Source organism: Leptosomus discolor, chromosome 10 (genome assembly GCF_034619465.1).
Source record: "Leptosomus discolor isolate bLepDis1 chromosome 10, bLepDis1.hap2, whole genome shotgun sequence".
NCBI lineage: Eukaryota > Metazoa > Chordata > Aves > Leptosomiformes > Leptosomidae > Leptosomus > Leptosomus discolor.
Window position 1 is genome coordinate 12,462,511 of NC_141400.1, and position 24,257 is coordinate 12,486,767.

General features: G+C 39.7%; 1 protein-coding gene across 16 annotated transcripts in view; it reads left to right on the forward strand.

The window, feature by feature from the left end:
- EBF1 (EBF transcription factor 1) overlaps positions 1-24,257 on the forward strand; it is a 278,880-nt gene that overhangs the window by 206,038 nt on the left and 48,585 nt on the right. For 11 of the 16 annotated variants that reach the window (XM_086471116.1, XM_086471122.1, XM_086471117.1 and 8 more), the window contains 2 exons: positions 637-767; positions 8,340-8,466. In XM_086471116.1, coding sequence (XP_086327242.1) covers positions 637-767; positions 8,340-8,466 — 258 coding nt within the window. Of the gene's footprint in view, positions 1-633; positions 768-8,339; positions 8,467-24,257 lie in introns of all 16 variants that reach the window. The other 5 variants (XM_086471112.1, XM_086471113.1, XM_086471118.1 and 2 more) reach the window with 1 other exon arrangement.

A 24,257-nucleotide genomic window follows, 5' to 3' on the forward strand; every position in this document is an offset into this window, starting at 1 on the left:
CTTCTTAATTATCCAGTAGATGCAACTTAACTAGAATGACTAGATGCCAGGGTTGTAAGTTTTTGGGTTTTTTTGGTTTGGTTTGGTTTTTTTTAGTAGCCAAAGCATTAGGCAGGGCAGGGTGATTTAATACTAGAGCGACCTGTATCTGGTTGCAGAATAAAGAAATGCTGAGGGTTACACCCTTTCTTATTTAGCCAATATTTTCCATAATATTTATAAGAGTTTCCTTGATGAATTTAGGTTATGATGGATAATAAAGCAAGCTCACTGAAGATTGTTTTATTAACCCAGGTATTGCACATTTCATATAGAATAAAAATAGGGGTTTGTCCTGATTTCCAGTTGGTCTCTGCCCATCATGCTGTGATTTTTTTGTTAATGTAGGCTTAAAAAAGTTAATTTTTTCAATGCAGATAACAAAACCAAACAGAAATTAATTGAGAAAAAAATGCTTCCGAGGATATAGTTTGGGGTCATGCACATGTACTAGAAAGAACGTGATTGCTGAAATCTTTGTGTTAGTAAGGGGGGGAAATGAAAGCTCCTTTTATTTTATTTTTCTCAAGTCTTCTATCATTAAAATCTGGTTCTAACAGCAGAATACTTCTCTTTTTCATGTGTGTTGAAAAGCAGCTACACCATGTATCAAAGCCATCAGTCCAAGTGAAGGATGGACTACAGGAGGTGCCACTGTCATCATCATAGGAGACAATTTCTTTGATGGGTTACAGGTCATATTCGGCACCATGCTGGTTTGGAGTGAGGTAGGTGTTGTCTGAACGGTAATGTCTAATAGCTTTGTCTAGCTTATAGCTAGCCTGTCCTTTTTCTATGCCACATGCTAAATCAGCAACAAATGTTGAGATGTGAGTCCTTTCCTCATTCAGTCTTATGAAAATAATTAGTCAAATTTACCTGTGGCAGAAATCCATTATAGTCAGGGGATTTGCATCTCCTCTCAGTGGCCCAGAATTTAGCTCAGTGCCTTTTATTCCAAGAAAACGGAAGGATAAATGCCTGTGTGAGTAATTCTGCATTTAGCACTACAATTGCTAAGGGCCCACAGGAAACAAACGTTTAGGTGGTCCTGCTTTCCAGGGAAACTGGCTACTTGTAGCTGCAGCTCAATGAGGTGGAGATTGCCAAAATTCAGTGCCTCTGAATAGAATATCCTTAAAGTGTAGGCACTTGGTGTAAGTACCATCTGCGTAATAGCAACCAAATACACAGTATTGTATCCACAGTGGAAATTACAGACTTGTCATACCTAGCGGAGCTTCTGTAATTTCACGGTAACCCTTTTTTTTGTTTCTTATCCATTTTTTGCTGTTGCTATTCCTCCCAGTTTCTTAAATCCTCTCTTCTCCTGGCACATAATTAAATGTGGAGTCCAATACTCCCCAAAAGCCCCTGGAAAGTTAAAACCCAGGCAGCATTACCTGAATGGCCACTTCCAGTGCACAGGGCCATAGAAGTTGGGGTGGAGTTCCCACTGGCTTCACTAGCGCAGGAAGGCAGCTCCAAGGAAAGGTTTACATTTTGCATTTATGGCTTTTCAAAAGCATTTTGGAGGTTTTATAAGAAATTGGTATTTTCATGGGTTTAATACTGAAATAAACACACTAATAGACAAACCAGCATCTCTGAACTAGTTATACAGTGCTTACACAGTGACATAAAGGTCTTCTGATGCTTTGCCTTATATCCTTTAAATATTAAATCAACATTATAGCTTAATTCAAATCCAGCACATTCCCCCTACTGTTTCCATTGCACATGTGGCAGCATTTTTTCCATATGAAGACTATTCTCTGATGTCCTTCATGGGCTTCTCTGTTCTCTCTCTGTCTTTCTCATCCTTCCACTTGAGGAGAAGTGTGGATGAAAGGGCATTCCAGAAAAGGAGATATATTAAATGAACCCTGTTCTGAAGCCCTTATGTGATCATGAAAGTGCCCCCTGGGTCCAGTGTAAGCATTTTGTGTGTTAGGATTGAAGCTATTATGGCTACAGACATTTAACAGGGAAAGGTGAAGAGACTGGGAGGAAAGTGCTCTGATTTTGGTACTGCAGAGTTGGATCTTTTGTAATAAATCTAGATTCTATTTATTAGTGGAAGCCATTAATTGTCAGTTTCTACTCTCAGAAGAGTGAGTGCTGGTCAAAACATTGTTGCTGATGGTTGCAAGGCCCTGTCATAAAAATAATAGTGTTAGAGGGGGCCCAGACCAAAGTCAGTCTGTTAGTAGTGAATGCTGTAACTTGGCTTCGAGTGAAAACTGTTTCACTGTCTCTCCCTTACGGAATTGCTTCTCAGTTTCATTACCTATGAGGGCAATAGGAAATCCTATAGGGGAAAACAAATTATTTCTTAAAAAAGCAGACAAACATGATAAACGTGCAGAGTTCAAATTACACATACCAACCACCTATGAAGTACAAAATAAGTTCTTTCGTTTGCCTTCCCATAAAAACATCTAGTGCGTTTTCAGTACCTAGGAAGAATATTTTTGTTTTACTTTAATAGAGTGTAGAATTGAACTGTCGATCTTCAGACTTGAAGTCCTGAGTTACCAGTCAGGCAAACCTGGCCAGGTTATTTTGTCATTGAATTCAAGAAGAATTTTCAAGTTCATCCTGTTGTTTCATGGATCCAAAGAAAATATGATTTTAACTAAGCTGCATAAAATCCAAACCAAAACTAGATAGGTGGAAACCAAAGAAAGAGTGAGTCTTGCAGAGCATTTTCACATGGATTTTTCTAGCTTCACTTTCAGTTATAACTGGAGGTGGTTTGAGGGATGAAGTCTAATATTTAAATTAAGCATCATTTTGCCACAGACTTTGCATGGGACCTTGGGCAAATCACATAATCTTCTTAAAGTTCAATTCCCTTTCTCTAACATAGTAATAAGATGAGGCACATTCTTTGGAGAGGTGAAGATAATTATCATAACGGTCCTATATTACTCAGATTTTATTATAGCAAAATCTATGTAACTACCTGAGATGCATGGATATATAAATCCTACCACAGTTCAGAAGCACAGTTAGAAGCCAAAAAAAAAATATTGTTAATTTTAAGGGTGAATTTGTGGTTGTCAAGCAGCATATGTTATAAATAATTTGAAATGTAAATAATATATTTTTAATTTATTTTACATGTATTCGACTTTTGTAATTGAAATATTTATATGCTTGAAATGGAGTTGACTGTGTTAAAAAAGGAGGTTTAAAATGGTTTCTGAAACACATATTTATTATTTAAACATATATTTTAGCTGTAAACACTCTAACATAATTACAGCCTTTCTCAGCCAGGGAGAACTAAATAAAAACTTAATTTGTCACATTAATTTCGTGCAGAAATGCAGATACCCTAAGCCAGTACGTTCAATTAATCCTTAACTCCCATATTACTTTATAAAAATGACTTGAAAAGCCCTTGATATTTTTAGAATACAGCAAAATGGGCCATCTAATGCCTTTTTTTCAAGGGACTTTCGTAATCGACAAGCAAACGGCATTGGTATATCCTGCACACATGCTGAATCTGGACAGACAACTCCCAGCAAATAGTCTGTTTGCCAGATAGACTCTGCCTTTCTGTTTGTCCAGTCCACAAACAGACGGAGTTGTTATTTGCAGGTTTTTACCAAGCGTTCTGGGTCTGTGCTTTGTTGCAAATATTCCAAAACTGAGCTGCTGATAAAAATCCTCTGTTGTTTCTCTTTCTTATGGGGGGACTGAAACTCCGAGCGTCGAGTTTCAGGGCAAGTAACATGATTATGAAGACAAAATTAGTTTCTTATAAATATTCCACAATATTTGCTTAAAATGAACTATTTCTTCAAACACTTTTCTGCCAAGAACATTCCTGCAGCTGTACAGAGTCAGCTGGAAACAACTTCTTTTTCTTTTATATTAAGAAAAGACGAAGTACTGAAACATCAGGGTTTTTTTACCTTTGTACAGCACAAAAACAGAGGATGATTTTTTGTTGGGTTTTTTTTGTGGGTCTTTTTTTAATGCTGATGAATCAAATTCGGTGACAGTTTTTTATTTTGCTTTTTATGTTTATTATTGATTTTGGAAGTCTCTGTTTTTGAGCGCTTATTTTGGAGGTCTGACTCATTTTTAAAAAATGAGTAGGCATCTCTTTTTGAAAACCAAAGCTTATTAAGCAGCATCTGGATGCCCAGAATTGAGGCATGCAAAGTCATTGGTCATTTTTTAAAACATAGGTACCGTAAGGGTCTTGTTCTCACTGAAGGCTGTCATTACCGTCAGTTGGTGGGATTTTTCTTCATTCCTGTCCTAATGGTCCTCTTCACTCAGAGTCCAAGTTAAATTTATGACTGATTGTCACCATTTCCCTAACCACAAACCAGAGCTCAAGCATGCAAAAATAAACTAGTGACTCAGATTAATGACATCTCCTTATAAAATGTCACTTTTAAAAAAAGAAAGTAACCTGGCACTCTGAAGAGTGTGAAATGATGCTGTATCACACAAGAATGTCTAGAATATATTAGCAAACCACAGAAGGAGGCTTGTTGTATGTACTCAAACCAAACGTGTTTTGGATTTTGAAGGACATGCACCTCCCTCCATTCTGAAGATGTCTAACAGGTTTTAATGCAATCCACTGCATGTCCCAGCTGACATGTAAGAGTTTAAGTCAAACAGCTAATGCAGTTGCTGTATCAGACCAATCCACTTGAAAATCCCTTGAGAGAAAGGGTCCAGTTACTAGTTGTGCGTTCAGCTCCAGATCTCAATTTTCCAAATGCTGGAATGGATGAGGAAGCTGGATCTGGGATTTTGGCTGGTGGGTTCATGCCCAAATCACAGGTTAATGCCTTGCTCAAGATCTACATTTTAAAAATGTAGAAATGTATGTAACTCATACTTACAAATTCTTAGTTCTTGGCATCTCATTGCTAAGGTTGTTATGCTGTCTGTTAATGCACCAAGAGTTCCCACCCAAGGTTAGAACATACGAATGACCATACTGGATCAGACATGGAGGTTCATCTAGCTCAATATCTTGTGTTTGACAGTGGGCAATGACAAATGTCTATAAAAACAACAGGATGACCCTGTTGTGATGCTTCCCCAGAACACTGTACCAGTCTCCAACTGTTTGGGGCTCAGAGGCTTCCAGAAGTGTGGTCTTTACTTTTAGTATCCCTTGATGCTAATAGCTCACCTCTTCAAGATGTTTCACATGCAAATATGAGACAGGCTACGTCAGTGTGAGAGGAGAAAACATGCTCGGAAAAGGTGGAGTGGATTCCCAAAGTCAGGCCACAGATTGACAGTGTAGGCAGGAAGACATTCCATAACCCTGGAGTTAACATAGTCAGGGGTAGATGTGCTCTTGCTGTGGGTGGGTGTGGAGTACCCAGACCTGTGCAGCACCCATTGGGTCACTCAGATTGCAAAACAGAGTCAGGGCAGTTTGGAGAACTGGTCCCGGTCCATTCCTGGCAGCACTGGGGAATCAGAGTTTGAGACCAAAGGTGGGTTTCAGAGGGCAGGTTTTGAAGTGAAAGACAATTTCTTGATATGACAGTGATACAGGGGACTATTGGTATGTAACCAAGCTAGCCAGTTCCTTTCTCTGTGCATGAGAACTGAAGGCTGGCCCAGAACAAAGGTCCTTCTAGCTCAGAACTATGTATCTGACAGTGGTCAGTGGCAGATGCTGAGGAGAAAAAGCAAAAGGAAAAGGCATATATATTCTCCTGGTATACCTCCCAAGCATTAGTTCTAGAGAAGAGAAGAGTAAATATATCCTGAGCATCCTAAACCATAGGACTTCAGACATAATGTTCACCCTTTGGGAATGTGTGGGCAACATTATTGTATATTTGTGGTTTTAAACACAGTTAAACTTATTTACTTCAGAGCACAAAGGAAAACCAAACTGTTTGTGGAGAACAAACCAGGAAACTTGCTTAACTCTCCCCAGCTCTCTGTAACAATGGACCATAAATAGGTCAGACATTTCTTGGGAACCAGGGAAGATGAGTATTGGAAAATGCCACAAATTATGTTTAAAGAACATTAAAGTGGTGACAGACCAGTAAATGCTGGGAAATTCAAAGATACAACCAGAAGCTGCCTGTATAACTCATACCAGAATGGGGGTGAGGGGTGCAAGGCACATGCTGATGTAGTAAGACTAGCATGTTAACTTTTACTATTAAAATCCTTGACTGTTTTTACAAATATTTTCCCCCTAAAAATGTCATGAAACTTATCTCATCTTGCCAGTTCACCCAGTTAACTAGAACCACTTGAGGAAGGGATTTATCTCAGCTATGTTTGGCTGCCTATAGTTAAGCATCTAGTCTAAACTCGTAATCTCAGTTCATTGGAGAAAGGTAGATGCTTCCAGAGAGCAGCTCATCCCAATGTGAGAGGTGTCTAAAGCACTGGAAATAAATTTCTATTTGGCAGTGCTTTCTGACTATTGAGGGTGTGTAGAGAATTGGCCTAGACTTTTAGGCTTTGGTCAGCCCAACTGTAAGGCAACTCAATTTAAGTAAAAGCAATCCTTGGAAGTTTGGATTTTGGCTTTGGGTTTTTTTTTTGACCCAGTTGATAGAGGGAGTAATTTAGAAGGAAGGCAAATTTCTTTTAAAAATAAATGTTTGTAAATCATCTGACTTCTAAGCAGAGCCTGAAAACACATTCTTTGCAGCTCACAAACAAGAAGGTATCAATTCCTACGTGATAATTTCTAAAATGACATCTGACTTCTGTGGATCTGAATAACTTTTGGGCCATTTGATGCTGGTAGTTTTGGTTTTAATCTTCAACTTGGTTTGTTTTGGTTTTTTTTTTTTAAATATGGAGAACTTCCTACTGCGTATGCCATTTCCCTACGTAACACAGATGGCTCTCAGACAGACATTACTCTCCTTCTGTGCTTTTTCAGTCTATGCCCTAAACAAAGAAGTGGTTAAAAGTCTGATTTTGTGGTAGGACTTTACTACAATTTTGAAATATTTGGTTCCTAGTAAATATAAGAACAAAATCTGTTTTGTTTTGTTTGGTTTTTTTTAAAAAAAAGAATCTTTTGAAATGTGTTCCCTAATTCAGGACACAATTCAACCAACAGCATAGAGCTGTTGACTGTCTGCATAGTGTTCCCATGGCTTTCCTAACTGTCAAGGCTGGTTATGATCTTGGTCTTGTTTGCCTCTCTAGAAGTGTGTTAAAGTGCCACAGTTGGTTAGAGAAGGATTATTTGTGTGCCAGAGCTGTATCTTAGTTGCTAGACACAATCACATCTTTCCTATTCTTGTGTGAGGGAGCATAATGAGTGAGAAGAGGACATTTCAGTGATGGGGAGGACAATGCTGTAGTTTCTGAGTGCATCGGAGATTTGAGTTAACCTGCCATAAATTAGTGAACTCCTAGATGGTGGCTCTAATATTAATTTCAGGGACTATTTTTTAAATCTGGTCCAGAATCCTGAAAGAGCAAAAATGGTCTACAGCTTGGAAAGTGCAGCACTGACCCACCCCAACCTTTTGTCTTAAGAGGATCAGGATCCCCAGCCCCAATAGCAAGGAAGTGAAGTTTGTCTGCTTATTACTGTGTAAATCCACATCTGCAGGAGCCCTCTCAGATGTGCGTCAGTCACTGCAGTGAAGGCAGACTGGAAGTGATGGTTAGATCTCTCTATTTGGTATATCTTGTTTGAGTACTCTGAGCGTTTGCAAGGAAAGATCCAGCATCCTTCAGAAGCCAAACTTTGCCTTTGTGCAGTAATCAGTTATACCTTCACAAAATGAATAGAAAATTAAAACAGCAGCACATGGTGCTTTTGCAGTGTACAGGTGTCAGCTGGGGACCGGTACATTTAAAAGCCTGCCTGGGCTTGGGCTGTGCAGCGCATCTCAGCTGGGGCTTGTGCTGTGCCGTGTTCACACATGTAACTGCATATCATTTATCAATCAGGTTTGTTGGACACCGTCATGACCTCAGTGTTCACCTGAGCAAACATAGGCATCCTGCTGCTGTAAGCTAAAGTTATTGCATTAAACCAGGGCTAATGCTTGTACTAAGAAGCAAGTGCCTGCCATGTACGAAAACAGAAATAACGTTGTTACAGCTGAGAATGAGAATGCTTGTAAATATTGTAGTCACTGGCTTTTGTGTGGGTTACATCAAGATTGTATTCAAACATTGACAGGTTAATTACGTGTTTCAAAGCTTGTTTACTGTGATCTGAGAGGAAAGTGTTATTAAAGAAGTGTTCAGCATCTAACAGTGCTTTTTTTTCCCCTGTCTTCTCCCTTCTCAATGTTTTCCTGTAGCTGATTACTCCTCATGCCATCCGCGTACAGACGCCTCCCCGACATATCCCAGGGGTTGTAGAAGTCACATTGTCCTACAAGTCTAAGCAGTTTTGCAAGGGAACGCCTGGAAGATTCATTTACACAGGTAAGGATGCTTTAGTACTAGATATAACATGGAGAAATAGGGCAGGCAATATATCACACTTGATAGGGCTTCTGCTTTCATCATTCAAAGCTGTACTGTATTTTATTATTTTGGCTGAGCACGTCATTGAAAGTACCAATTTAAGGTTGGATTTCAGAAGTGGATGACCGTAGAGATCAATCTGAGAACATACCAGTATGGGAGTTTTGTTTGCTTGTTTGTCCTCACAGTGGGACATCTCTTTACCCAGGAGGGCAGAGGAAGGAGAGAAACAGATACTCCAGTAATTAAACAGAGGAAGAGTGCAAGTATAAAGAACCAGACATACTAGTGCAATCATGAACCTGCCTTCCAAGAAGTGTCTTGCTAGGTATCTCCATCTCATGTTGTCCAGCAAGTGTTGCAAGTGTTAAAAGCAGCAGCCTGTTTGCCTGCCCATCTCACCATAACATACTAGTGTCTGACTTTCAGGGAGTCCCCTCAGGTGATGCTGCAGACATAGTGACTTGTAGTGTGTTTTGGGGTGACATCCCACACTGAGACCACTAAGTGGTTTGGCTTGAAGAATTATTAACAAAAAAAGGTGCTAGGACATTGCAGGTGCTGTCTCAGTAGTGATAAGAATGGCCTGGGAAATAAATCAAGTAGCAGCCTAACTTTAAAAAAAAAAGTGTGTCATTGATTCCTCGAAAGGTATACATGCTACAAGAATTAATGAATTGGTCCAGGTTTTGATGTGCTTGTCCTTTGATGTGCTTGTCATTTGACATATGCAGACAGGACTACTTCTGTAACTGCCTGACCTGTGGTTCATCACAATCTAGTACAATTCTTTTCCCCATTCTTGATTGCCCCCGAAACTTTAAGATATATCATAAATACTTGTGGCTGTGAGGCATTCTGAATTACAGGCACATGTACTGCTCCAACTGCGAATGTACACACAGGACTCAAGGCAGAGGAGAGACTTCTGTGCTCCAGCTGGATAGCAAAGCTCTCATTTGATTTTTCTTAACACTGAGCAAGTTGAGCAAAGGTGCCTTACGAAGTTTTGTTGTCTTTTCCAAATACCCTCACTCCTAGTTGGGATTATGTGCTGGGTTTCTTTCAACTGGGTCTTAAAATGTTTGTGTATCACCTTTCTGGCTGAGCAGCAGGTGCTTGTGGAGGCTGTGTGTATTTATTGTGAGCATTATGATTTCAACAATGTGTGGGAAATTCATATATTGGACAATAATGCACCATATCAAAAAAGTTATTTAGGGTTTGAATATGTTGTAACAAAATAAAAAGAAAAAGCAAAGGGTCAAATAGCCAGTGGGTGCAAATTGCCAGTGTATATCACATGAAAGTGTCAGCCACAGTTCTGGACTGTTTGGCCATGAATCCTTTCCCTTCTCACTTTCTTAATCACAGTAAGTTGTGCTGTTGTGTTGGCCTGCTTGTTGTCAAGCCACCAGGGTGGCTGCATCTTGGGCTGGTGAAATGGCAAGCATGCATGCAGAAGCAGCAGCTTTGGGGGACTTAATTTTGTGATTTAAGTGTAAAAATGGCTTGAACCCATTTTGGTTTTGGTTTTCAGATCATCATTAATTAGCTTTTCTAGTAAAAGAGAGGGCGGCAGTTTAGCCTGTCTGCCCAGAAGCACATGGCTGAATGTGGAAATAAGGTGTCCCAGTAGGGAGAGTGTTTCCATATATGCATTTTCAGGTTAAAACACATTATTTTTCATTCAGTAAATGAAAGTTATGAAATTCTAAACAACAATGATAAAATCAAAGGTGATCCAATCCATGGACCATTCTCGTACTTATGCAGCTTTTGTGGAGTTACGGTAGCTACAAAAGAGCTATTGTGACTGAAATTGTACCTCACACAATTTGCATTTTCGTTTTAGAGGCAGCCTGAACTTAAATGTGGCTTTTTAGAAAAGACTAAATGAAACTAAAATAAAAACAATTAATGCATCCTGACCTTCAGAAGTGCCTTCCAGCCCTTTAAACAAAATGCAGGTTCAGTACACGCCTGCCGATTAGTTTTAGTTAATTGAAAATTATAGGATTGACCCAAGAGGAAAATTTTGTTTGCACTCCAATCACTTTTACAAATTAAGGAAAATTACCACAATTTTGTTTAGCTAAGGTTTCACACTGAGTTCACGAAATTAGCTCAGCCATCCCAACAAAGTCAGCACTTTGTTAGTGAGCACTAGAAAAAATCTAATAGTCTATGGTGTGTACAAACGAAGCATAGAAAAAGCTATGATGCTTTAGAGAACTAGGCCAAGTGTTTTTAATTAGGATTATTGGTTCATTGTAAGTTTTGAAGAACAATCAAACTAGCAGATTAGCTGTTTCTTTTAAAGCTAGAATTTCTTGCCATTCATTTTTCCCATGAGAACTTGTTTTAACTCCCACATAGCACTATTTTTTTCTTTTTTTTTTTTTTTTTAACAAGGCCTGCAGGAAATGGACCAATTGGAAGTTGGGATACAGTAACATTCCCCAGCATCACTCCAGCCGATGGGAGTTTTTCACAATGTTCTTCAGTGAACTCAGTGTTCTGGAACATATTACAAAACCACAGAGGCCAAATGTTTTCTCAGAGGAGTTTGGCCTCTGTTTTTGGCCGAAAACATTTCAGCATCACTTGCTGCTTATTTACCCTGCTATTAAGAACAAGAAAAGGGGAGGGGAGAAAAAGGGAAAGAAAAAAAAAAGAGAGAGAGTATGTGTGCGAGAGAGAAAAAGACCTGGGGTTTGTGGGCGGTGCAGGAGTTGATCAAGCGTAGTTTCCTTTCTGGTGAGAATGTCCCTGCTCGTTAATGGTCCCATTTTGTGGTCAGGTCTCATTTAGAAGAAATTATTTTTAATCAGTGTTCAACAAAATATCCCCTCAAGCCACCTGGCTGTAAACTGTTTTTTTCTTACTGTTAAGTACTTAAGTTCTCAGAAGAAAATACCCAGTGACCCATTAATTTTACCCTTTTTTCCCCTTTAACTGCAAATAACTTAGTAACATGATCTCTGAGTAGTCCATGTGCCATCTAGGAATCAAGGTCACATATATACAGAGAAATCCTGGCTTTTGTGAGTATTTTTGAAAGAAATAAACCAGTTGCAACCTGGTGCTTGCAAGAAAACATAAGTTTTTTATTTTCCATCTGCAAAGCAAGCCATTAGCATGCACTTACAGAGCAATTATTTCTTAGATTTTAAGCTTTGACGTTCCTGAGAGAACATTATTAGAAATATGGGAGTCTGAACACATCTTGCATGTATGGTCATTTTGGAATAATATTTAAAGTCCATATTGCACACAGAAATACCCAAACATGCTGGTCAGTATTTCTCTGTGGCACCTTTCAGCTGTAAGTCTCTTCTGGTATTGAAGAGCACTGAATGAATTCAATTTCATGTCACAACTTTGGAGTCAGGTTTGCATCACTACCATTATTTCAGGACTGGAGAAACTGAGATAAAGGAAGAAGCAATTAGGTATACAAATCCGTAGGTAGTTTGCCAAGGTGATTCAGGGCATAATATGTTTGAGTTAAATAAGGAATGAGAATTGGCACAAATTTGTGATACCTGGACAGGCCTTTGAGATTTTGTTTTGTTTTGTTTAATTTAAAAAAAAAAAAGAATGCATCATGGACAGCATGAATTTTGCCATGGTACTAAACTGTGAGATTTGAGTGGGACCGCATGAATGTAAGAGAAAGGAGAATTTATCTCACTGCATATTGGAAAGGACATATGGAAGGTCCATAAAAATGCATTATGCTGTGTCTTGTACCACCTGCTCAGTTTAAGGTTTTGTGCTTTTGTTCCCAAACTAGAGCAAAGGGCTACATAGGGTCCAGAAGTATATAACTTTGTCACTAAGGCTATGTATAAAACATGGGATTAATGATGTAACATGGGCTGAGCAGTACCCCAAATACTGTTCCTTTTTTTTTTTGAAAATTGGCTATGTGATTTGCTACAGGATAGAATTTAGGGACCATTCTCATTTCATTAATCTTGCAGAGAGGCTGTGAGCTAAACCATTTGCATGCTGACAGGTATCTAGAGAAACAGGCAAGTCCCACTGCAGTTTATTTGAGATTTGTTATAAGCTATGGGATGTGGTATGTCTCCAGAAGTGCTACTAACAGAAATGGGTGGATGTAAGGTCAGTGTAGACACACAGGGCTTGCCAGGCAGTGTGAATAACCCAGGTGCTGAGCACTGAACCTCCAGGGTAATTGTGATGAAGGCTGAGTAGGTCAGAGTGGGGCACTGCCGAGACTGACCAGTGTTTGCATCATGCTTTTGGGCCATTGTGCATAGAGTGATGTAGAAATTCTAGCACTGTGAAGGTCAGGATATTCGCAGAATTTCTGGGAAACTGCCTCTTTCTCTGAAATGTCATAGGGCTTCTCAGAGAACTTTTCATTCCCCTAGTTGCTACAACGAAGAAATAGCCTCATGTGGAAAAATCCCTGCTCCGTCCTCATTTCACCCTTTGTTTACTTCCGAAAACATTTGAGCCTGTGTACAAACAGGAAGAGCCTTGCAGATCACAGATTATTTGGGTAACATTTTCAAAAGCCTTGGGTTTAGGTGGCTTTATTTTTAGTATTTTTTATCTTTAAATGGTTTAATTTACAGAAGCACAGGGTTAGTCATCTTCTGAGAATCATTCTCTTCCCATTTCTTAAGTCAAATACCTCCAGGAGTAAGAGGTCACCATTTAAAATTTCAGTCGATGGCCCTAGAAGCAGAGGTTTAAGTCATGTACACAGATCTGGTCAGAATTGGAAACACTTAAAAGGTGATCTCCAGTCCCTGAAGTTTCCAGCCTGGTAAACTTCAGTGATTCCTTTTCTAGGAAAGTATTCTGCTTTCAAGAAGGCACCAATAACTATGCAAAGTTCAAAAGATACATAACCAATGAGGCAGTCAGTTTTCAGAATGGGGAGTTCTGGAGTTTGTAGACTTAAAAAAAAAAAAAAAAAAGGGCAGGGAAAAGAAGTGGTGATAAGAGACAGACTGGCTGTCAAGAGGTTTCTGTAGCCCCACTGGAGCCTTTATTGATCCCTGTGGGCTAGAGTTTGACCCTTACACCAGCTAACCTTGGCCATAGCTGTGTATCTGTTAGCTCCTGAGTAATGTTAAAACCTAGTGGCAGTTATTCTCAACATCAGTAATACACAACCTCATTAGTTTTACAATGCCTCATTCATGTGTGTTTATTATTAAATCATGAGCACTTAAATAGCTGATTAGTATAAACGAGTAGAGAAGGCCACCATCAACGGAACAATAAAAATAAAATAAAAAAGCCAGCATCTCTGATGCTGTCTTGGGTTTTATCCTGATGTGTTTATAAAATCTTCACCCTCAAAGATATGACGTTCATTAATCTGAAATGAAATATAGAGCACATCACTTCTTCAGAAGAGTGACCAGCTATGAGATCTGGTAGCTAGCAAATTAATGCCATTTGTTTTTAACAGCAGTTTTTGTCTGTCTTTCACTAGTAAATATTAATAGCAGTGCTAGAATAAAGAGTGTCAGATGTCTGGAAGTTAAATAGTCATGGAGTGCCGCAGAAGAACAGAACAAAATCCCTCAATACAAAGAAATGTATAAAGTTTAAAATAAGAGCTGGTGTCTGTTCTTAAAAGCAAGAGAGCTCTGTGCTGCAGGTTACCCTGTGCTTTGGATGCTCAATATAAAGTCTGTTCCTGATCTCAGAGAGATTCTACAGAGGACAGAGGAGAGATGGTAAATCCTAACTGTAGCACAATCAAGTAGGGAAGAATGAAGTTAAATCCTTTGTAAATGTTAACTTTGCTGGTGAATTTAATGAATGTCTATGGAAACGAGTAAAAAACCCCTCATAACAGGTATCTGAAAAATGTCCTAATGCTGAATTCACTGGGTTCCCCCTTCATCTCATCATGCTGGGTGTTAGCTCCCAGCTGGACGTTGCCATGGTGACACTGGAGGCATCAGGTGGTGTGTGGAGCTCAGAGATGGACCTGTCTTTGGGGCTGTGCATTGGGCTGAAGAACCGTAGGAGTTTGCCATAGTCACTGAAGTACTGGGTCCTCGTGGCAGCACTGCTGGGTGCAGGATGCTTGCAGTTAAAATACAGATGGGAAAACAAGGGAGGAATTGGGGCAGTCTCTCCCTCTAAGTACCCACATCAGTGATGTGATCTTGAGTGTTACCTGCCCTTGAAAAGGAAAGTTGCTCTCAGGAAATCTCTGAGTTTAAGCTTGAACCTGGCCCAATTCCAGTCCATTAACTTAGTTGCTCTGCTGAGTCAGTGTTAACACCTGATCTGCTTGGCCTCTCTGGAAATTTTTAGGGAAAAAAAGTGAAATGGTTGCAATTGTTTTGGACCAAACTTTCCTAGATGAAATAACTTCAGTTTTTATTATTTGGTGGTGGGCTTGTGGGTTAATATTGTTACAAAGGTGTTTGTTTTGAAGTTTGTTAGGAAGTGCCTAGTGGAGTGAAGTACGGACAGTTATCAGAGTTGAACATTAGGGTTGTTGGTTTGGTTTGCAGAAATTCAGGAAAGGAATCTGGGAGGAATCATAATTGATTGCAGGGAAAAAGGTGTTACCAGACAGTGAGGAGGCAGTGGAGGTAGACTGGAAAATCCCTTTTGTATGCTAATAGGAACATAGAACCCTCATATCTTTGGTATTTCTTAAACACTGGCAGCACTATAACACACTGCAAAAAACAATCACTAGAAGTATACAGTGTACCTGTAGGACAGCTGCAAAATGAAAGCAATTACAGCAACCGTCAGAATAAAGCTGGCTGCGAAGGAAACATATTATTTTGCATATTTTATGTATACACTTTCCAAGAAATATGACCTTTATTTTCTAGTTAGAGGGAAGTGCAATCAGAGTCTATGCAGGAAAGGGTAGCTGGATCATTAAAAAGAGTATTTTCTCTGATATTAGAAGTCTAAATGGGCACTAGTCCTTATTCACAACCTTGGCTGTTTCTGTCTGCCCTGAGTTAATAAGTGATAAGGCCAAAAGAGAAATAAATCACTGAAGTCCCTGTCCAAAGAAAACATATTGACTACAGCCAAGCAAATAACAGCCCATAACCAATGGTCCCATTCATCATTCATGTAATAGGGATATAAAGTATTCTCTACCTATGAAACCATAGAGTAGGAAAAAGCCTGATAAGCCCCCAATCTAAGCTATGTGATTTGATTATTAAAGGACATGAACTGTTTGTCACATACCTTTAATCTTTAAGATGTGTTGCCATTTCTAAACTATAAATTTGTGGTAAAGGATTAGAACGCTATTAACAATAAAGGTATAAACTAGACTTTATAAGGATTCCTGCAATTGTCATGCAGACCTGTAGACCCTTGAAACCTTAACCTATTGAATATGATATAACATAGTTATCTGACCTTCAAAGCCAGTAAACCCTTTTTTGCTTTTTGAGTTCCAGACTTACTCCATGATAAATTAACCCTCTGGGTTCACAAAATAAGCCTTGTAAATTCTTTTCTTTATCCCCACCCCACAACCTTTAAATTTTCATGCTTTGGCTTCAAAACTCTCTTATTCCAGGCTGAAATTGTTAATCTTTTTTTATTCTCCTTTTAGCTCATGTCAGTTGATAAGATATTATTCCCTCTTTTAAAAAAATGGCCAATAAAACAGAGAGCTGAGATGAATTTCTAAAAAGCCTGAATTGTGCTCTGTTTCTGCAGGGGGCTTCAGTGTCTTGTATCTTAATGTATGAATATTCAGATTAAACAAATGCCACAGAAATGGACAGTTCATAATAGCAGCAGCGGCTGTACTGCTTACCTTAACACGTTTTGATCCTGTGCCCTGAGAAGAGGGACAGGGCAGACTCCTTGGCTACTTGTTGCCACCGAAATATTTCATAGACTGTAAGCTGGGAATTCTGGCTGCCTTGCGGGTATATATGTACCTAACTCATCCTTCCTGTGCTTCTCGTGGGGTGCAGCAGGTTTTCATTTCTGCCTGGAACCATGTGCAGGATTTACTGTGTGTTGTTGAAAAATGGCCAAGCTGTGGGCTGGACTGTCAGAGGTGTTGGTGTGCACAGCACGCTGGCTCTGGCGAGGAAGTCAGAACGTGAATTTAGTGCATGGCTGCCTGAGGCACGCTCTTGCACAGCACTACCTGCAAAATAGCCTCCTTAAGATGTGCTTAATCCTTTGAGGTACTTGTTAGTGAGGGTTCATTTTGCTTAGGCATTTTGTTACACACGTGAACGCTGTATGGCTGGCTCAGAGGAGCAGTCTGGTGTGCAGCCATCGTTCCCCAGAGGCAGGACTCGGGCAGCCTCGCTTGCTTTGGGCTTGTACTAGCATCCCTATGCAGCCAGTAATGCTTATCTAGCATGGTTAAAGCTTGCTGACGAAAATGACTGCAGAGTAGATGTGCCCCAATATAGCCCATGTCTACAGATTCAGGCTTTTTTGTTAATATATAGATAAAAGGGAAATCTTGTACTTGCAGCCTTTCATCTCGGTGGATGCAAGAGCAATTGCATGGAGTGTGAAGTTCTTTGTACTTTCCCACTGTCTTGCAAGAACTCACACAGGTTATTCTGCTTAGTTATGAAGATATCAAGTGCATAAGTGATGTGGTCTACCATGGTGTCTGGATAGAGATGCTGGAACAGTTTAGTCCCGCTATGACTAGGCTCCATCCTGGCAGCTTCTCAGGCTTGCCCAAAATGCTGCAGAGTTGCTACCGGTGCAGGTTGCGGTGTCCATTGTTACTTTATTTAAAGTCATTTCGAGTATTTCTGTATGTAATACATTGCAGTCTGCAGTGCAGACATGCCCTTGTAGGCTGGAGAGACACTGTATTGCTGGCACCACAGGAGCCAACAGAGGGAAAGACAAGCAACTCAGAAAGGAAGGGAAATGTAACCATGGGGTTTTAAATTATCTGAGACATTTGGCAGTATGGATGAGTAATGTTTTAAGAGAAAGTAGAATTTGCTTGAAGGTTCAATCTGCACAAAAGTTTCAACAATCGCAACAAATTTCCGTAGGACCTTCTGGCAGATCTCTGTCATCACCCAGTTGCTGGTATTGCTAAGGAAGAACATTGTGGCATGTTTTTTTTTTTAATTTCTCCAACTCCACCTGCCCTCCCCCCACCCCAAAAGAAAAAAAAAAGTCAAGCTAGATTGTTTGAGGTCTGTGCGTAGCTATATAACCTTCACTGAAACGTGTTTTGCCATTGGATCTTGCCATTGGTCTGTTGTGAGCTCTGCAGTTAATTACAGAAGTGTAAAATCATCATTACTTAATTCTGCCAAGCCAAGCTTATGCAGATCTTTTATTCCACAAGGTAGGACAGAAGTTATTAAGTGTATTAGTACACAAACATGTTAGCACGGTGTAAATTAGACTGTGGTTTTGCAGCATGTCATCTATTCTGCATGAACTTCTTTCATACTCATGCCGAACTTAAGACTACCAAGTACCAGATAGTTCATGGCATTTTACACCTTGGCAACATAAGTGTGCACCATCCATTTAGTGTCACAATAGAAAGCCTGGGTTTGGACAGTTACCCTTGAAGACCTACAGTCTTGGACAGTTTGCCCTAAGGTATGTGCATAGCCATATCCACTGTTGTTTCATCTTTCACTATCTTCTTTAATTTCCCTCCTCTCCCTGCCCTCTCAGATGTGATTTTTTCATGTTTTTCCTGTTCTCATAAATTGTGGTTAACCTCTTTGCATGAAGAGTTGTGGACTTGAACTGCTCTTGCATAGGACCAGGTGTCAGCATTGGTGGTTAACAAGAGGAAACCCCATTCCCAGCAGACAGAGGGTTAATTTAAAAAAAAAAAAAATAAATAAAAGCCACACCAGAGAGAGAAACCCCACACGGTCAACTAAGAATGGTGTTTTTTAAGTCTTTCTGGGACAGAAAATGCAGATGGAAATTAAGATGTTGTAACAGTCATCTAGCAAAAATACACGTTTGTTGAAGCAGAAAGTGGCGCCATACTCTCCATTTTAAATAGGTGACAATTGCAGAACAAAACCAGTGATGTCTATGAATATTTGTGAAACCTGCTGTCACTTTTTAGCACTGCAGCATCTTGCAGGGTGGGCTTTATCCCTTTTCAACATGATGAGGTCCTCTTTTACCTTGTCTGCAGAAGGGATAGAAATCTAGTGAGCCCTAGTGACCATCCCTTTGGAGCTCTGGGTCATGATACACCCTTGACTGTCTCAGACATCATCTTAGAAGTGAGTGAATCACCATCAGGAAACTCTTCTCTCTGTCCTCTGTCTGCAGATGAGCTCTAAGCAAGTGCTTAAATATGCATGTGGATGGCTGAAGCTGGGTGAAGAGCATTACACCCTCAGTGACCCCACATGCTAGGTGCTGTGTAGGAAAGTAACTGCTGCCCCAAGTAGTAGAATCCCGTGATAGTTTCTGAAATACGTGTGCTTATTGTCCCCATCTCCCCATCCCCCCCCCCCCCCCCCCCCCTTATTTTTTTCCTCCTAATTTGTATCCTATTCCAAGCTTTCAGTGGGGTACTTTCCTTAGAAGACTACAACTCATCAAATGAAAATACATAGTTTGTATGCTCAGGCAGTTCTAGCAGCAAGCTTGTATTTGTAAAAATGAAAGGCAAGATTTTACTGCCAGAAGTAACCATGAATTCACGTTGAAAGTTCACTTGTGCAAGGGAAATATTTTTTCCAAAAGTAGATCTCTGACTATTTTCACCACTCCAAAAAGAATTATCCCCGAAGTTCACATGCCTGTGGTGTTGTGCTACTAGAAATAGTCGTTACAATGTTGTTCCCAAATATAGGTCTTCAAGTGGCCATCATACTGAAAAACAATAGTATTTTCTCTACAGGTTTTTAATTTTGAGGTACTTGTGGTTCTTTTAAATCTTGCATTGAAATGCATGTGTCATTTATTTAAAAGGAAGAGAGTGAAACATGCGGAAGAGAGTGAAACATGTCTCGCCCCTTTACCTTAGATTGTGTTTTCCCTGGGTGTTTTTGTCAGCTCACGCTCTGTTATTGATAGAGGAGCTCTCAGGGCAGTGCACAGGTCTGGCAGGTCAGGGACAAGAACAAGAATCTGCACTAGGTATCTTTTGTTCTGGATGGAAGCATTTAGTTCAAATTTCCCAAAGACAAGGCCAGTCTGCACATTGTTTCTTCACCAAAACTGTTCATCCTTGCATCGCTTGCAAGTTCTGTTAAAAAGACAAATGAAACTTCTTTAAATTGAGGCCTAAGGGAGAGGATGGAAATGACCCCTTCCACTCTCCAGTTTTCCCCCATTAGACTTTTTTTCACAGATGTTCATGCTGATTAGAGCTGGGAAATACGGGTATTTCTGTGGACCATGAATATTAATTTGTTTTTTGGCAATGAATTTCCTTCAGTTTCCCTGTAGTGTTTCGCTCCCTGTGAATGTTTGAACAAGGAAGTTAGCTGAGATGGTCCTTTTTAAGAAAAACTCAGAGTGTACTGTGGAAAGTGAACTTTCCATAGTGTGTATGTCTTTACCTGAGCAAAAGGATGTAAAACTTACTGTTGGTTGTTAAGAAACATGACTCAAAACCAGCAAACACTTACACAGGTGAGATGATGCCCTCTCTGAACATGTGCTATAAATGGAGAATTTCAACCAAAGATTTTTAACAATCCACTCTTTAATGATCTATCTATAAAGATAAGTTTATTCAGAGAAACTATTTGACAAATACTTTCAGCTAAGAGTTAATTGGAGAAAAATATCTCTTTGGACAGTGACTGAGAGGAAGTGGTTTGTTACTAATATTTGCCCCATGGTGGTACTGATGCCCAGATCCAAAGAAGCTGCTGGACCTGCTCTTCAAGGGGTCTGTAATGCTATGCCTAATTAGACCAAATGGATGTGAGTAGAAATCTATACAATTTATAGCAGAAAATCCCAGGGATTTTTTTTTCCTTTTAAAATTTTTAAAGTCTTATAAAACATTGAATGGAGATTACTGTACCTCCTACTGCTCGATCTGCAGTAAATGTGAGGATAGAAACTGTAGATGATGTGCAGGGAGTAGCCAGGATCCTGCACTGCAGTCCATGAGCAGCTGGACCAGGCAGACTGCATGCAGGAATTCGGCAGAATTCCTCTGACTTCAGTGAGAATCTGCATTATCCTTTTAAATTACCACATTGCAGTCCTTGGGATCACCCAAAATTGTCATTATTTTCTGTGTAGCACCTTAATACTTACCCAGCGTGTTGTGTGGAATAATGTACACAATTTTACAATAACTATGTAATTAACTCACTTTGCTACTCCCCTCTCCAGGGAAACTCATGCTTCTATTAATGCTATTAGGAAGGTCCTATGCATAGAACAAAGAAAGTGGTGCAGCAGATGAGTTAACATGATTTGATTTGCAGATGCTTTAAACACTTAGCAGGAGACAGCTACGGAAGCTAATTAAATCACTCTAAGGTGCACAGGATTATCTGCTTCGTAAGAAACAATTTCAGTGAATTATGGTCGCCCTTTAGCTGAGGGGAAGTGAAAAGCATATTTGTTTGGAATTAAATTTCCCACGCAAAGTGCCCATCAGACCTCTCTTTCTCTCTACTTCTAAAATAGTCTCCTTTTGTAGTTAATATTTTCTAGGAACGTGAATTTTGATTTTGTAAGAGTGGTGCTGCTTCCAGCTTTCTTATGTAAAAATTTTCCTACTTAGCTATTGATTACGATCTGCCTTTAAGCAGTGTCTTGAGTAAAAAATCGTGTTGGTACATTCACTACCTCTCAGATACTGCATCTTATTTAGTGTACCGGAATTCCCAGTTTAAAGTAATCACAAAATTTATGGAGAAACGGATAAAAAAGGTTGTAAAATATCGATTTGGGGAAAATAATAACACAACTCATCTATAATAAGAAGAAAAATGAAGCAATAATTCAGGTGTATTGAACGGCTTGCAGCTGGAAGTATTGATCTGGTGCTTTAGTGTGCAACATCGCACCTAACATTGCAATGGAAGAACAGTGCTGCACTCCCCTGCTCATTATTTCACAGACACTATTGCCTTGTTACACAGGTCCCACAGAGCCTGGACTGCCAGCAGGGAAAGAGAGGAACCCACAAAATAACCACAAGCCTGTAATATCTTAATGTCACAGTATCCCACTGTAACAAAATGCAGACGCTATGCTCCCATGCTCCTCATGATGAAGTTTATCTTACCCCGTAGTTTGAATTTGCTTGAGGTTTTTTGCTCTTGCTGTCTTCAGTATATCACATGTATTGCCTGTGTTCTGTATAAATGGTGCCTCTGTGCTGTCTCTTTTGATAGCACATAATCAGAAATGGTATAATTGAGGAAATATGCTTCCCTTAAATATTGACTTTCGGGATCCACATATAAAAATTCCTAATCCTATTGCAGTGTTTCCTTACTGTGGCAATAAGCAAACATTGAAAAAAGGACAGCAAAGGTCAGTGGAATTTTAAAATAAGCGCCCCGACATTTCCACAGCATTAAACTCCATCATGCAACATTGCATTTCTGTTTAACTGCTGACATCTGCAAACGTATCACACTTGATTGTTTGGCATAAATAATTTAGCAGCAAGAATTTTGTAATGAGCACAGATAAGATTTTCCTATGTAAAAAAAAAAAAAAATAGGAAATTGTGTGAGGTAAAAAATAGTGAACTCCGGTAACGGGGCAACGTTTTAGCACTTGTGAAGACAAACGTGCATCCTGCTCTGTGAGGAAGCTGCTTTAGCCATGCCTGCAAACTTACCGCATCCCTCATGGTCATTATCTAGAAATATGAGCCAGACCAGATGAGCAAGTTCTAAACAGATCAGGCCTCCTGCAAATTTCAGCTGACATTGATCTGCAGGATTTGCACTGGATCCTCAGCATTGTTGGGCTTGGAAGGTTTGTCTTTTTTTCCCCTTTAATCTGTACAATGCAGGGGGTGGGGGGTGTGTGTGTATGAAACAGACACTTCTGATCAAGGAATGGGGGGAAGGGAGGAAAAATGAAAGGAGGAAAATAATCTATGGCCAATGAAGAGGCCAAAGAAAATTGCTTTCTGTAGACTGCAAGGCCCTGCAGTAAGGCTCTTGAACCGTTGATACCAACGTGAGCACAGGTTGTGATGGTCATAGCGTCTCACCACGCACTGCTTTCCAGGGCACAAGTTCCCCTCCGTGGGTGGGTGTTTTCCCTCAGCAAGGAGAGCTGAGGAGTGTGCTATGGCTGCAGCCCTGGGAGGTTTAAGATTCCTTTCATTTGCATGCTTGCAGGTCTGCTCGGGCTCAGGAAGCAGAAAACGTGCAATTGTTTTCGTAACCTAAATAACAATTCTAGTTTAGAAACCCCGGGGGAAAAATCATTGTCAAGCTGGCAGGTTGAGATGGCATGATGATAAATGACTGAGGTGTGTGTTCTGGCTCTGTGGGGACACATGGGGTGAAGAAAACCCCCTTCTCTTGCACTCTTTGCATCTACAGTCAGGAAGGGACAATTGCAGTCTCGAGGCATATTCTTGCCTCTGGAAAGAGGTAGGACCATGCGTTTCTATTCACTGAAAGAATTGTTTTCTTGTGGGTCAAGGTGTTTGTGGTGTGGCATCTTTTTAAGGCACTGGCAATGCTTGTGGTTTTTTTCTGCCTTTAGTGAATACAGTCATAGGACAGACAAAAAAAGTATGTTATGGCTAACACAGGAAACGACTGTGGCACGGGGTGTCAATAGAGCAGTTAAGCAGTTTCATCGGTTCACATGTGTTTTTTTAGAAAACAGTTTGAGACTTACTTTGTTACTGGCCAATGAAAGTTTTCTTACAAAAAAAATTTCCTAGGGATTTGTGTAATAAAGTCTAAAGCTGCATGAAATTCATCACAGATATTTTCTCAAATTTGTGCAGTAATTCCCTAATAACTTTTATCCCTCTAGGTTTCAGAAATTTGGTAATTTGAGTTTTTATGGAAGTTTTTCTTTTTCCAAAGTACTACTTACAGTGCCAGAATTTTTTTAGGGAAATGGGTGGTTTCACATATGCTCTCATAATGAAAATTTCTTTTGCACTTTAATTCATCAAAAATTTGTCTCCTTTGTTTTTTTTACTACTTCTTTCAGAAGCTCTGCATGCTTTTAAAGATTTTAAAGGAAACTGATAAAGGATCCATATTTACATATATTACTAGTTAATTTTCACTATTATTTTCATTAAAAACAGTGTAAATCAATTGATATCCTTTAAGTTTCAAGGACTTCCTTACTAAGGAGAAGCTAAATAACTTGGTGAAAGTCAAGGAAACTCTAGGTTACTACTTTGCTCTATTGAATTAGGAACCTAATTGTCAACCTTTGCAAAGTTTCATGGGATTGTTCTAAGAATTGCAATCCCTCCAGTCCTTACAGTAAGTCTTGACTGCCTGACTGTGAGTGTTTAGTGGATTATCCATCTTGTATTTTGATCTCCACCATCCCATTTCATATCCATGCTGACCAATAGGCTTGGTTGGACTTGATTCATCTCCCCATACATCCTGAGCTAAGCCCACTCACTTCTCTGCTGGCAGCACTGGCAGGTTCCCCGCTGAATGTTTGTTTTATGCTGCTTTTAGCTACTCCAGGGCATCTTCCATCTCCTTTAAAACCTCTGTTGGAACATTGTTACTGAAGGAAAGCTGGTAGCCTTTAATTTGATTTGAGGTCCTAATATGTATTGTAATTAT